A 14,580-nucleotide genomic window follows, 5' to 3' on the forward strand; every position below is an offset into this window, starting at 1 on the left:
GAATTGCTGTCAATGTGTGGCCTTAGCGCATATTCTGATTTTTCGGGGTCTTTAACCCCGGCAAGCCATTAGGTAATTAGGACGAATGAGACTTTCACGTGCCGCGCTAGGCTTCCATCAGAAGGCGGTCGACGACGAAAGTAGCGCTGATTTCTTAGGTAAGCCGGCAGAATCGGAATGGGCATGTCGCCAGCCTGTATTAAGTCCCCGTCGTCTATCGCCGCCTGCCGAGGACATCGAATCAACACTCGCGTCCCGCATTCACTGCGCATTTACCTTTCGTCGCCGCCCAGCTCCCTCTGCTTCTCGACACCTCTCTGATCACCGTACGGGCTTGAACATCCCCATACTCATAAAATAAGCGGTCTACAATGGTACTTGAGAATGGCGACCACGCCGCCACGGCCGTCAATGGCTACCCCGCCAAACCCCACTCTTCCGAGCTGTCTCCCAGGAGCTTCTACGATGTGTGCAATGAGCTGCGGATCAGAGTAGACGCCTTTCTGGCCGAGGACCAGAAGACGGATGTGTTGCGCAATGTCCAGGCGCAGATGCGCGTGTCAATGGACGTAGTAGACGAGGCTTTGGCGAGGTATAGGTGCGTCTGCTTCCTTGTCAGCCCTGACCTACATTGTCGATGGGTCGCTGATGCGCCACCACAGCTTGGAACAGATTTCGCTTTCGTATAATGGAGGAAAAGACTGTACGTTTGCCTGCCCCATACCTCTGGTGCTCAGACACCAGCCAAACATATCGCTTGCCCGCGTTGGAGTAACGTTTTGCCGCTCGTCACCCCACGAAGAGGCTGTAATGGTATGAGGATTGTTAACTGACAATCGGTGGCAGGTCTCGTACTATTGATCATGCTACTTGCCTGTCTCGCTCGTCGTTATCCCTCACCACCACAATCCTCCCAGTCGAATGGCTCGAACAACTCGAACGACGCGACATCCTTCTTCCCCAACCAATTTCAAGCCGTGTACATCGTCTCCAAACACCCCTTTGCCGAAGTAGACGATTTTGTTGAAACCACGAGTTCTCAATACCACCTGGACGTGAAACGATACGCCATGTCAATGAAAGAGGGACTAGGTGAATACCTAGCGGACCGGCCGAGCGTAAAAGCCATCTTCGTCGGGACAAGGAGGACAGATCCCCACGGCGAGAAGTTGACACATTTCGATCCCACCGATTCCGGCTGGCCCGACTTTATGCGGGTGCACCCGGTTATTGATTGGCATTATGGTATGCTCATTATGCGCTCCTATTTCGTCGCATGATTCTTGATTTGATCGGATTGGTTTTTTCATTTTCAATAAGATTCGTGGGACACGGGGGTTTCAATTCTCAGCTTTGAACTCTGTTCTACTCCGAGGCTAACTTATTTTCTTTGCAGCCGAAATCTGGGCAGTAAGTAACGAACGGGTGTACCTGTTTCTTCAGACGAATGACTGCAGACATGGACAAGGCGACTAGGCAAAGGTCACGGCTAACCAGGGCTCAGTTCATTCGACATTTCGACATCCCGTATTGTCCTCTGTATGACCAAGTATGTCCGTTCCATTACTCGGTGCGCAACAACAACTGACGTTCTATATTAGGGATACACGAGCTTAGGCGGAACGCAAGATACCCATCCCAACCCTCAGTTAAAGAAGCAAGGAGAGAACGGCGCTGGCTTCCGGCCAGCGTACGAACTGATGGATGACGACGAAGAGAGACTAGGTCGGGATAGATAGACTCAATACAGCGACATGTTGAGTTGTATTCTGAGGTTGAGCACAAACCGGACCCAGCACAACGGAGCGACTTTTATGGAGCGTAGGCTATCGGTGATTATTCGCCATCATTTCACATATCTCTCAACGCCATTGGTCGACCCATGGTTAGACAGGCTTTCATCTTTGTTATATTGACAGTAGCAGTGGTTGAATAACACATCGTATAGGTATAAGTGTACCAGACAGTGGCCGGCTTTGACAGGGATGGCCCTGCATTTCGATATTTGGGTATCTGCTGTAGGTTGATATACCGTTTGGACCACATCTTGAACGATGACAGTTCTTTGATGCAACTGATAGTGGTGAATTCTCTCTGGTCCCCGTTAAACTGTCATGTAGTAATACCTCGTTGCCACATCATACTCCAGGAGCACTTCCGCCTCCATCTGGTTAACATCGACAACAACTTGACGCCACATGCTCAACTCATAAGAGTTAGCCATAAACCCAGGAAGAACCACTGCACAGAGATACTTGTTGCCTCGCCGTTCTTGCTTGCATCATTGATCAGCTCGCCGCTTACATCCCGCACATTTGACCGCACGGCAGACTGTGGACTCAGCACAACCACCATATTCATACCGTCGATTCCTAGAGAGAATGTTGGTGGAGGGCTCCAGCCTACGACCATTCCAGGACGAATCCGCTCTTTGAAAGGTGTCTGGACAACGTTTGGGTCTGGATCAGCACTCGAGGAGAGCATTTCCTGGTTCATTGCTGTCTTTTTACCATCCCCCTCCAGAAGAGAATCGTCTTTAGTCTTGACCTCAGGCAGCTTTGCACTAGGCTTCTAAGAATCAACGTGTAAGCGCCATAACTTGGCTTAAAATGCACGAGCCTGGTCTGGCGTGACGCCAGGGGTCTTCAAGCACCGCGTGAGGAACTCAGGCGTAGGAAGGCAAAGAAGAAGCGCACCCGTCTCGTAGGGAGCTAGAACATCCCCTGAAATTACAGGGCTTCCGGACTATAAACTATTAGCCAACAAGGTAGCACAGGATAAATCGTCTCCTTACGTTAGCATTAATCCAACTCTTTAATTCGCTGTTTGCCCACAAAGAAGGAACCTCAGGGTTATAGACCTAAGATTTTGTCTTAGGCAGGAGTACCCGTAGCATCTCGGCGTACTTCAGTGTGTTCTTACCAGCGCCAGCATCTAGAAGACTAGGGTTTACACAGGCCACAACTACAGTTTTACAACTTCGCCGGCCAGCGGGATCAAACACATGCTTGAGAATCTTGGTGAGGAAGCTCTAGCGTAATAGGATGTGCGTCAGCTTCTTAGGCTTTCCTGTCAGGGATGCTACATCGATCGTCGCTCTGCCCCTAATGCAGTCTTTCAGCACTAACAAGCTCATATTGATTTCACAAGCCTCCTTCATACAGTCAGCGGTGTAGTTGGCCACATCTCGAGCGGCTTCAGACCCTGCCAAATCGACAAGATACAAAATTCCATCATCGGCCGTTGGAATTTCTGGGTTTTCGATGTGGATCCGGCAAATGGCGTGAGATCGTGACGATGCATCATTCTTCAGAGTGGATGCAGTACGACGAAAACTCGCTGCTATGTCGATTAGGTCAAGCAAGGTGGCTGCTTCAGTCACCTCGAACTCCATGGGTCCGGCAAGCTGCGTGACGCCAAAAGAGTCTTCCAAGATGGAAATAGGCTTGCGGGAATTCAATAGATCTAAGAATATCCACCAGATGTGTGAATACGGAGCACTTATCAACCAGCGTAAATCCGAAGAACATACCAAAAGAGGAGTTGCCCGCCAGCTCAATGATGCACGCATACACTTTTCGTTCGCCCTCAAGATTTCCGTCCATCAATGACTGAGCAACCAGCTTTTCTGTAGCGCTGACGGTGAATGTTTTGCCGGAACCTGTTTGGCCATATGCAAACATGGTACTCAGGCCGCCGCACCATGCCCAAGGAACTAGTGGCTGTACTAAGTCTTGATAGATCTGCTCAGAGGTGTCTTCCGGGCCTTAGGCGCGGTCGAGGCGGACTGACGTAGACTATGCAATCTGTTAGCTCTACAGAGTTCTGAGCAAGGATACGTAGTTTGACGCCTGGTAGCATACGATGAGTGTTGGTGGCCCTAGCGGCTTAATGTGCTTTCGAATTTGGTGAATGTCAACAGCGCCATTACCGCTCTTGCGGGGGAAAACACCCCTAATGAGGCCAGCAGCCACTTCATCCTCCAAGATCGGGCGCAATCGGGCTGCAACTATCATGTCCGGGTGGGTGTAATATTTGAGTCTTGAAGACTGGCAAGGCCCTGTTTTGCCGCCTTGTTGCCGAAGGCTTCAACAGAAGCCTGATACCAGGCAGTGTGCTTGATATGGTACTCATTCATGGTGCTTGACGATGTACGGTGTCAGTAGAAGTAATAGATCGAATCAATAGTCACATTGCACTCAGTCTTAATATCAAGGGCCGAGGGTACTTGATATATTCCCTGATGATTTCAAAGCTGTTTATGCCCAGCATGTGTTGCACTGTCATCGATTGCTGACATAGCCCTGCAAATTGCTGCCTGTTGATACTGAAGCCACAGCTGACAGAAATCGGTGCCTAATCGATTACCCGGGCAACCAGGCAGCCTTGTTGACGCATTTGGGCAAAATACTACCGGCGTCTCTGTGAACCAAAGACAGGGTTTGCAATACATGGGCACCAATTGATAGATGCCTGAAAGCAAGATGCATATGGCAAGAGGACCTTGGTTTTGGCCCATGGGGATCTGATACACACCGCTGCTGCTTCCTAACCCTAGTTGGCTAACTTATCGAGAAGTTGGGGACTCGGGGCCCAGACAGCGCAGTTGCAATCTCACTAGATACTTCTGGCTATGAATATCGGCGTTCATAACAGGGCATCGCCACTTTCAACTATACAGTGACCAACCATCATCTTGCTAGCAGTGATTATGGCTAGGTACCGACGCAAGATTCACCCTGTTACTGCCACAACTTTATCGGCGGCATCTTCCCACGCATGTACTTGCAGATGAATCTCGGGTACAGATCGGCACCGGCATTGAATTGCTGCGCCAACAATAACCAGCCCATGAGTGAATTAGTCGAAAGCCCGACCGGGGGCCAACTCTCTCCACTAACGGGCCGAGCCGGCAACGAGGCGACGCGGCCCCACTCCGATAGCCGATAGCTAAAATTGGCCCGAGCATGGGGATTTGGAAATTGCTGGAAACCTCGAATTCTACCCACTTCCCTCAACAACATGTCTTCGCTGTTACGTCACATGTCTGTGCTCGCCAGAGCAGACTCGATAGAAGCACAAAAATTCTCCTTGATTCTGGAGTATTGTATATCTTCTTCTCAACAGGCCTCATCCTTCCTTGCCTCCAATCACTCCGGCCTGGCTTGCTAGCTCTTTTATTAAGACGAAATCTTTAAGCCGCCATTTTCCCAGCTCATAACATTACAAGCTTTTGCTGACTTTGGCCAATGTCTCTCGCTCAGCACGTCACTCAGGCCGAAGGCTTTGATTACGAGCGCCCTAAAGACCAAACCGAAGACCATGGCAACCGCGAGGCCGTCTATAGTCTACTTCAGCCGAAAACGACGGAGACAGCCAACAATCTAGAATGGAAACATTTGAATTTCGCACCCCTGAAGACGTACGCTGTTCAGAAAGCAATCGCCGCGTACAGGGTCTCCAACGCGAAACGTTGGTGTATGTGATCAGCTGCGGTAAGATGCCTGGTGCTCTGTGATATGAAGCTAACACTGCATAGTACAGGTAGCTACCGCAATTGTGGCCTGCTCCCTGGCTGCAGGCCTTGTCTTTGGTTTCGCCGCTCTCAAGCCTGTTCTCATCTCAGAAGGGGTTTACCGCAAGTTATGCGATGCTGATGACCCAAGCTTGATTGAAGACGGCGATTACGTCCCATGCACCAAGCAAGATCTACGCCTTAACCTGTTCTTCCTCGTTGCTTCCGTCACTACAAACGTCTCTTCCCTCATAGCCGGCTACGTGCTTGATCGCTATGGCAGGCGAGCTTGTTGGATCGTGTCATCCACCTGCCTCACCATTGGCTGTCTCTTGATGGCTACTTCGCATAGCATCATCGGATTTGACGGATACTTGCTCGCCAACGTCTTTCTGGCACTGGGTGGCACTTTTGTATTTGTGTCCAGCTTCCAACTTGCCCATGCATTTCCCAAGCACAGCGGACTCATCATAGCACTGGTAACGGGTGCGTTTGATGCGTCCGCAGCCGTGTTCCTCTTCTATCGCACCGTCTACGAAGCTACTAGTGGCAGGATATCGCTTAAATGGTTCTTCTTCTCATACCTTTCAATTCCTTTTCTGATCATCGTCGCCGAGTTCGCATACATGCCGATTCATTCCTATCAGACTAAACACCAGCTAGAGAACCAGATTGAAAGGGCCCAAGATGATGCGCTCGATGTCCACGAATCAGACGAGGAAATCGAGGACACCAGAGAGCTTCGGAAGGTGCGAAACGATCGGGCCGATCGCCGGTTGTTGGAGTTGAACCAGATCGAAGAGGTCGCTGGCGATGCTGAGCAACGGGAGGAGCGCACCAAGACCAACAAAGAGCGCCAGGGAGCAAGCGGTGTATGGGGTGTTTTGCACGGTGTTCCCGCTCATAAACAGATCCAGAGCCCATGGTTCATTCTCATTCTGCTCTTGACGATTGTGCAGATGCTGAAGATGAACTACTTTATTGCAACCATCAAGTCCCAGTATCGGTTCATATTGGGGTCCGAGGCCGAGGCCGATGCTATCAACCGCTTCTTTGATTTTGCTCTTCCAATCGGTGGTCTGGTATCTACTCCGTTCATAGGCGTCCTGCTGAACAAGGTTAGCGTGACCGTCACCTTCGGAGTCTTGACCGCACTGATTATCGCTATTGGTGCTCTTAACTATCCTCCCTTTGGCTGGGCAGGATACGCCACTGTTGTTCTCTTCGTCATATTTCGACCTCTCTATTATTCAGCCATATCGTAAGTTGCGCAGTCAAGCCAAATTTTGCGATTGGACGATACAGATACCGATACTGATTATTTCTTAGCGATTACGCAACGAAAGTCTTCGGGTTTGCGACCTTTGGACGTATCTATGGCACTATAGTTTGTGTGTCGGGCCTTGTTAACTTTGCCCAATCCGGGCTTGACTCATTTACGCATGGCCCCTTACATGGCGATCCAACTCTAGTCAATATCACACTCGGAGTCGCGGGCGCCATTGTCGGAGTCGTTCTTACGGTGTTCGTGAGCATCAAGGGTCGCGCTTTTGTCAAGCAGGAGAAGTCCGCTGTGGAGGAACGGCGAAGACTCTTATCGTCCACAAGACAAGACTACGGTAGTCGAGATTGAGATTGTTTGACATTTAGCTATAGACCTATGTGGAGAGATATCAACCGGGGACTTATTGTTTATTGATCATCAGACGATATAGAGTTCTGTGAACCATCATGGCAACCTAAATCTCCTGTTGTCTCGGGACTACACTACTTGCCTCTTGATGTTTCTTGCTCCGGACAAGATCTTGTAGCTGATCTGGCATCATTTGACCTGAAGCTCATGATTTGGGATTCGATCCTAGAGTTTGGTCTCTAGAACCTGCCTTTTCTTCCGCGAGTTTACCCACAGCCATGAAGGTCCATTACATATGCGTATTGTTTTGGATGGTGGGATGCTGTCGCATAATCAAAGCTGACTCGCCTGCGATAATGATGATATCAGGCTCTCTCAAGAGCAATATCGGCCGAGTTACCGGGTGGCCTGCCCCAACCTATACGGATACCGGGCCGGACAAGCCGTCATCTCGCACCAGCTCAATTCCTGAGAGCTGACCTATCAAGAAAAGCATCTGACAGATGGAGTCACAATTGGATACAACTACAGGCATAAAAGAGCGGGCCTGCTTTGGCAGCCCACAAACCGTTGCCGGTGATGCGTGGGATGCAAGGTCACCGACGCACCGGCGTCTACAACCTGCTACACGTAGCTCATGCACTAACTATCCTTGGTACCACTTGGCGATAAGCACCATGCGAGCTGCCGACCCTTCTTATGGTGTTTGCAGCATAATTTCTGTACGTCTGAACCAACCTTACCAGCCTTACCCCCCTGCCGTAGGCCAAAGGTCGATGGGGCGAGGTAGCAGCCTAGCAAGTCACGCTTTTGTCACAAGGATGAGATCAGACAAGATCAAAGATGACTAGACTGCGTGCGCAGCAAATGAATTCTAAATCTTACATTGAGTTGAATGTATGATTGGCAAGGCGCAAGGCTCACTGGATGGATCAAACATAAGGTTACGACATGGAACACTCAGGTGTCTGTGACCACGCTGCGCACCAAACTATTTGCAGGCTGTAACTGTGACTAGCCATTACCGAGAGGGGTTAAGGCAAGCCTGCACAGTTACTTGGTCGACCATGTCGGATGAGAACGGCAGGCTAGTGCGTGTCAGGGGAGGCAAAGATAGATGCACGGCAATGAAACTGGACCTCAAACGGTCCATTTCGGATGGTGGACTGAAGCGGGAGTGGGGGTCAAGCTTAACGGACTCCGTTGCCCGAGTACAGACTTGCAACATACTGTCGTGATTATAAGGCAAAATTATCAGAGCCTGAATCATTATAGATCATATTGATGAGTAGATCAGTAAACCCCTACTAGGCTTGGCCTCTAATAGTGGCCCTGTGCGCATTGATAGGCGGCGTGTCAAGCCCTGATCAGATGACGATCAGACAGTTAAAAACGGGACTGGCCGTTCGGATGACACATGTCATGATTCGAACCTGGTGGGTACTGGGAACTATGAGCAGTATCTAGTGATCATTCGACGATGGTCACGAGGGTTTATTACGGGCAAGTTTCAGTCTTCCAGGGCTAGACTTCAGGTTCTTTGACACCAGCGTTACAGTTCGGCATTACGGTGCCGAAGCCGAAGGTCGAGCCGAGTAAGGGAATGGCATCCACAAATACGAAACGATGACAGCGCACACCAGATCTGTTGGAATATATATGTACCAAAGGTGTTGCCATCCCAAAGCTCTAATCTTAAAACTCATCACTCACAACTCTGAATCAACTTGCAAATACATTCGCTTGAACGACCTGGCGTCGCATTTTCTACAAATTCTTTCTTTAATCTTACAATCATTGTTCATACTCGGAACTCCACACTCGCAAAAATGGTCCGCATCACCCTTTTCGCTACTATCGCTTGTAAGTCGCAGGCCTTTCCTAAGCCACAAGTTATCTGCTACACCACCTAACTTTCCATCCGTAGTTGCGGCTACCGCTTTCTCTCTTTCTCCCAACAATGCCGGCGCCAGGAACGTCGGCAAGGGCGACGGCTCCCAGTTCATCACCGGAGGCTGCGTCGACAACGCCGACTGCTCGTCCGCTTGCTGCGCGAACCTCAGTGGCGTCGGCATCTGCTCAGCCGAGGCGGCGCAGTTCCAGAATGGCAAGAAGGGCTGCAACTTCGTCGACCCTAACAAGGATGCGACTATCGCTGCGGCTAAGGCTCAGGTCAAGAAGCAGGGTTTCTAAGCTGGAATGCAGAAGCTTTGCTGAGACAAGGGCTGGCCTGACGGGGGAAATACTTAGCGGTACTGGAGGGGCGGGCTTGCGCATTCGAAAGAGTAGCATGTCAGCCCGCTAGAGTCTGGCTACATATACACAATAGGCTAGAGAACCCACACTAAAATAAGAAAACCGTCCCAAGCCTCCAACAAGTCATCCATCACATATGCTGCTCTCGTGCGTCCGCGCGAAAATGCATATTAACTGATCTTTTGCCTCTAATTGCTTTCACACAGAAACGATCGTTACCTTTAGCAGTCGTGGGTATTGGCAAAGGATTAGACCAGGACCGGCAGCAATCTAATAGGAAAAATACTGGCTGGTAGATGTCGTCGAGGCTGCGAGTGACTATAAGAGTTCATGCTGTTGTGAAATATCCGTGCTGCTGTCGCATTGCAACCTTGATTGCCCCTACGGAGGACGGCTTGGCATGGTCTACTGGGTAGGCTGCCTATCTCGTACAGTGCTTGAGTGGTAGCGATCGAGCCGGTTAGGAAGTCGTGAGAGTCGTCGTTGTAAGTGAGTTGTAATGAAGCCTAAGGTTGGATTGCTGCATTGAGCATTTAGCCGAGCAACATAGTAAGTACCTAGAGTCAAGGAGCCTCCTACAGAGAAACGGGGTCTTTTGGTATGACAGCAGGGTAGGTATGCCGACTTGTATGTGGATGGTGCGATCCTTGTTTGCCATGGCGAGCATGAGTGAAAATGGGTTTTAAGGCCACAGGCAACCCGTTTAACGGTCGGTTGAAAAGTTTATCCCAAGAGGTACTCTTGACCTCTATGGTTTAGATCAAGCTTTGACTGTTACCCGCAAACTCAATTAATAGGATGGGTACCTTGATACCTGAATGCATCCACGGTATTTCTTCTAAAACGTCATGTTCTGTCGAGTACGGGGCACGATACCTAGCTCTACTTTTTACCGCTGTGTATGGTTATTATTTCCTGTACCTGTACGGCCTGAAGAGGGAACACATTGTAACTAGGTAACTTGGTTCGTTGAACACTCAACGGTCGAGTCTAGACTTAATATGGCAGCTGATTACACAGCAGTGGCTTGGCGACCTAAATAAGCTTAAAGCTCCTGATCCTCCTGCCCCATGCTTCACCTTGCTCCGATGGAATGCCACCATACATATGAGCCAATGTGAGTGTTGTGGCTTCACGGCCCATTGTGACCTGAGCGTCGAACGAGATGCCTTTTTCGGCAGCTGGGTGTGCCGCCGGCTCTTGCTGAAGGAATTTACGGCCCAGCCCGGGCTTGCAGATGATCCCCCGCAACCAAAACTTACCCACCTAGGTACACCCACCCATCCAGCTGACAAGCCAGGTTATTGGGTGGCTCTTTCCTTTCACTGCTGTTTGGTAACCTATCTAGGTAGGTACGGATGTTTACTCGGGGTAGTTGTGTGCTTGCCAAGCTCGCACAGTCCTTGAAAAGGAAGGAGCGGAGCATCAACGAGAAGCCACCTGATATATATCAACTCTTCACTCCATTTCGTCTATGACTTCCCTCTTTTTCTTTCTCACGCGAGCCCCCCCCTCCCGAGGCCTCTGTCAACTTCAGCTTCATTCAACGCCACCAAGCTAGATACTTGATAGACACCATGCGCTTCAGCACCACCCTCGCCGTTGTCGCGGCTTCTTGCGGCCTCGTTGCTGCCGCGCCTGCCACTGACGACATGCACGTCAACCCCGGCCTGCGGCTCATCAAGACTTCCGAGGATGATGCCGGCACCTGGGTCACCGAGGATGAGAAATTCGACAAATACACCAGCAAGGGCATTGGCTTCATCGATATCACCGACATCTCTGTAAGTCTTCTTGGCGCTGCCCCGACATCATTCTTGGCAGACAAACGGAGATTCTGATCTGTCCACTAGGATGAGGAGGTCCTCAATCATCTTTCAATCGCCCCCAAGAGCGTCTCCTCCCTCGTTTCTCGCCAAGCCATCACCTACCCGACCACCCTCGCCCACGTCACTGAGGCCAACTCGCTCATCAGTCGCGTCAGCAACACCAACCCCCAGTCTTGGCTCAAGACTCTGACCGAGTCAGTCAACTCATATGGGACCCGGACCATCTAACGCTCGAAACTAACAAACCTTCAGGTTCAACAACCGTCACTACCGTTCTACCACCGGCACCCAGGCCTCGACCTGGCTCTACAACCAGGCCGTGAGCATTGCCTCTGGCTACTCGGCCATCACGGTGTCGCGCTTCACCCACTCCTTCAACCAGCCCTCCATCATCGTCAAGTACCCCGGTACCAGCTCCAACCTCAGTAAGTCGACAACCGTTCCCTATGGCCTCGGCCAACTCGTTTCATTTCTTTTACACCAGCTTACACGCCCCTCAGTCATCGTAGGAGCACACTTTGATTCCACCGCTGGGTCCACCACTGCACGTTCTCCTGGCGCCGATGACAACGCCACCGGCACTGTAAACCTCCTGGAGGCACTCCGCGTCCTCGTGGCTGCTGGCTTCCGTCCTAAGAACACGATCGAGTTCCACTTCTACGCTGGTGAGGAGGGTGGCCTCCTCGGCTCCCAGGCCATCTTCTCCAACTACCGTTCCGCTGGCAAGCGCGTCTTGGGCATGCTGAACCAGGACATGACCGGTTACTCCCCTGGCGGCCGTGCTACCGTCTACACCGACTACGTCGACAGCGCGTTCACAGCCTACGTCCGTCTTGTCACCGCTCAGTTCACCGGTGCCACCCCTGCCAGCTCGTCTTGTGGTTACGGTTGCTCCGACCATGCCAGTGCCCGCTCCAACGGCTTCCGTAAGTACAAGTGCTTTGCCTACGAGAATTTTGCTGACTGGCAATTAGCCGCTGCCTTTGTCAACGAGGAGCCTTTCAGGACCTCCAACCCCAACATCCACAGCTCCAGAGACGTATGTTGAGCCTTCCTTGCACAGAAAACTTGGCACCGAGCTAACCGTGGCACAGACCTACGAGAGCATTCAGTGGAACGCTGTCCTCCGTCACTCGAAGCTGACGGTAGGCTTCCTTGTCGAGGCTTCTTACTTGGGTTAGAAACCGAGGTGCCCGTGATTCCATTTCTCTCATCAACGTACCAATTTCCTTCAATCGATACAGAAACTCTACCAAAATTTGTGGAATAAGCTGCAAGGGTTGGGGCAGGATTAGAGATCAGATTGAGAATCGCATTATAGATAAGATAGGATTGAGAATCACATTATAAGATCGAATTGAGAATCACATTATAAGGTCGGATTAAGAATCATATTATAGATAGGATCAGGGTTAGTAAGGTAAATATGTTTGGTTTAATGATTTTGCGAGGCAAAGCTGTCAAGTGTGGATGTGGCAGGGCGTAAAACGCCAGCTGCAGGTTGAAATTAATCAGCTTGAGTACATGATCTCTACTTCCTCTTCCAAGGTGAGATAACATGGCTTCTCAGGTGGCTGAACTATATCACTATATCACTTCAAAGTAGCTAAGTATGTCCAAGAAGTCCTCCTCCTAAACTCATATTCCCGTTCACCCTCGTCATAAACATAAACATTATCAGTTCCCGTTGAACACCTCTACAACCCCTCAACAAGCGCGAGCGCTTTAAGCACGGTATTGGTTGAAGAAGCTGTACATGCGAGTCTGCTGGTTGGGAGTGAACTCCTCGTAGCAAGAGCTATCATTTCGTTAGCAACAGTCGTCAACTCGGATAAGACCTGAGCAACTCACTCGATAGAGTAGTCCATGTAGTTGTGGATGGGGTCAACGCCGGGCTGGTTGGGGCAAGAGTCACGGCCAACAGGGCACCCGGAGGAGGGGCTGGACTGAGCGGGGGTATCGGCGATGGAGTCGCCGCTGCCGGTGCAACCGCCCTGGAAGGTGTGGTAGAGACCGAACCAGTGGCCGACCTCGTGGGTGACAGTGCGGCCGAGGTTGTAGTTGGTCGAGCTGCCGCCGGGGACGGTGGAGGAGAGGATGGTGCAACCGTCCCGGATGTAGCTGGCGGAACCGGGGGAAGCGGTGGTGGGGAAGTAGCAGTAGCCGAAGGCGCCGCCAATATCGCGCAGGAAGTACAGGTTGAGTGCGCCATAGTCGCCCTTGCGAAGGGAACGCTTCATGGCCAACTCATCGCCATCCCGAGCCCAGGTGGGGTTGATGGTGCGGGTGGTCTGGACCAGGTTAAAGGAGATGCCATGGGGGGCGAAGTCCTCGTTCATGACGGCCAGCTGGTCAGACAGCATCTTGTCCTGTTTTGGATTGTCAGCACGAGCGGAATCCGTGGGGAGGCCGCGAGCCTGCTTACGGTGATGTAGCCGTTGGCCACGGTCTGGGAGGAGGCAACGACGTGGAAGTAGGTCGGGACAGTGATAGTGGCAGCGGCAGCCAGTCCGAAGAGGGTAGCGTTGGTAGCCTCCTCTTCAGCCAGCTTCTTGGAGATCTCAATGTGCTCAAGGGTGGGCTCGTGAGTGGCGCAGCCGAAGCTGCCCCTCTCGCCAGCGACGGCGGCGGAAGCCATGCCGGCGAGGGCCGCAACAAGAGTAAACGTGACCTGCATGATTGCGAGCTAAACGATTGGATCAAAGTCGAGCTGAACGATTGGATTAAAGTCGAACGAGGGAGACCGGATTAGGAGCTGAGAGGGATGGCGAGCAAAGGAAGGAGGAACCTTGATGGTGAACGACCGGATTATATATACTCGACGATGCTCTTGCCTCGCCTCCTAATTTCGCTGATCGCCGACCGGCGCTGATATCCACCTTGGACTTATCCGGAAGGTCGCCGCTTTCCAAATATTGGCTCCAGCCTCATAGTAGCCTACAGGAGCAAGTGCGGACGAGATTCAAGGTCAAAAGATGGAGGGCGATGGGACCCTGGAACCAATGCTGTACGGTAAGCGTGAATGCCTTCCTATTTGAGGCTAACTTACATCAACTCAATCAAAGCAAATGAGCTTGACTGAGAGTCAGTCGGTGGGCGGCTTCGGGGGAACCACCTGGGGGTCGGATCTGTGAGCCCATTCGTCGGTCATGGCTTGGCATTGCCAACGACCGAATCAAGATGGGAGCCGCTCCCCCACGCCCGTCCTCCTCGGCTTCACTGCCAGGGCACTCGGGTGAATGCCGCGTTGCATCATACGAAGAGTCCAAAGACGGCAGGTAGTGTACGTGGGGAAGAGAGTGGGCGATGTGGTCGGTACTGTCCGGCGGCCGAAGATGAATCTGGAA

At 51.4% G+C, this 14,580-nt stretch overlaps 6 protein-coding genes across 6 annotated transcripts; 4 read left to right on the forward strand and 2 right to left on the reverse strand.

Moving 5' to 3' along the window:
* Window positions 1-371: 371 nt before the first annotated feature.
* Window positions 372-1,739, forward strand: GLRG_06281 (phosphoadenosine phosphosulfate reductase; the record flags this gene model as incomplete). The annotated part of the gene is made up of 6 exons (XM_008096966.1): window positions 372-598; window positions 663-703; window positions 847-1,245; window positions 1,397-1,410; window positions 1,505-1,549; window positions 1,602-1,739. The coding sequence occupies 6 exons, from the start codon at window positions 372-374 to the stop codon at window positions 1,737-1,739; spliced, it is 864 nt and encodes a 287-aa protein (XP_008095157.1).
* A 1,121-nt stretch (window positions 1,740-2,860) lies between these two features.
* Window positions 2,861-3,683, reverse strand: GLRG_06282 (kinesin motor domain-containing protein; the record flags this gene model as incomplete). The annotated part of the gene is made up of 3 exons (XM_008096967.1): window positions 2,861-3,029; window positions 3,129-3,465; window positions 3,533-3,683. 3 exons carry the CDS (start codon window positions 3,681-3,683, stop codon window positions 2,861-2,863), a joined length of 657 nt encoding a protein of 218 aa, XP_008095158.1.
* A 1,566-nt stretch (window positions 3,684-5,249) lies between these two features.
* On the forward strand, window positions 5,250-7,148 carry GLRG_06283 (major facilitator superfamily transporter; the record flags this gene model as incomplete). Its single annotated transcript, XM_008096968.1, has 3 exons — window positions 5,250-5,478; window positions 5,540-6,776; window positions 6,845-7,148. 3 exons carry the CDS (start codon window positions 5,250-5,252, stop codon window positions 7,146-7,148), a joined length of 1,770 nt encoding a protein of 589 aa, XP_008095159.1.
* Window positions 7,149-8,977: 1,829 nt separating this feature from the next.
* GLRG_06284 (biotrophy-associated secreted protein 2) lies at window positions 8,978-9,341 on the forward strand (the record flags this gene model as incomplete). The annotated part of the gene is made up of 2 exons (XM_008096969.1): window positions 8,978-9,011; window positions 9,076-9,341. 2 exons carry the CDS (start codon window positions 8,978-8,980, stop codon window positions 9,339-9,341), a joined length of 300 nt encoding a protein of 99 aa, XP_008095160.1.
* Window positions 9,342-10,981: 1,640 nt separating this feature from the next.
* GLRG_06285 (peptidase family M28) lies at window positions 10,982-12,414 on the forward strand (the record flags this gene model as incomplete). Its single annotated transcript, XM_008096970.1, has 6 exons — window positions 10,982-11,188; window positions 11,258-11,427; window positions 11,486-11,658; window positions 11,734-12,159; window positions 12,208-12,272; window positions 12,328-12,414. The coding sequence occupies 6 exons, from the start codon at window positions 10,982-10,984 to the stop codon at window positions 12,412-12,414; spliced, it is 1,128 nt and encodes a 375-aa protein (XP_008095161.1).
* A 544-nt stretch (window positions 12,415-12,958) lies between these two features.
* GLRG_06286 (metalloprotease) lies at window positions 12,959-13,910 on the reverse strand (the record flags this gene model as incomplete). The annotated part of the gene is made up of 3 exons (XM_008096971.1): window positions 12,959-13,031; window positions 13,085-13,602; window positions 13,659-13,910. The coding sequence occupies 3 exons, from the start codon at window positions 13,908-13,910 to the stop codon at window positions 12,959-12,961; spliced, it is 843 nt and encodes a 280-aa protein (XP_008095162.1).
* Between the last annotated feature and the right edge of the window lie 670 nt (window positions 13,911-14,580).

The sequence above is a fragment of the Colletotrichum graminicola genome (genome assembly GCF_000149035.1).
Source record: "Colletotrichum graminicola M1.001 genomic scaffold supercont1.23, whole genome shotgun sequence".
In the NCBI taxonomy this organism is placed as follows: Eukaryota; Fungi; Ascomycota; class Sordariomycetes; order Glomerellales; family Glomerellaceae; genus Colletotrichum; species Colletotrichum graminicola.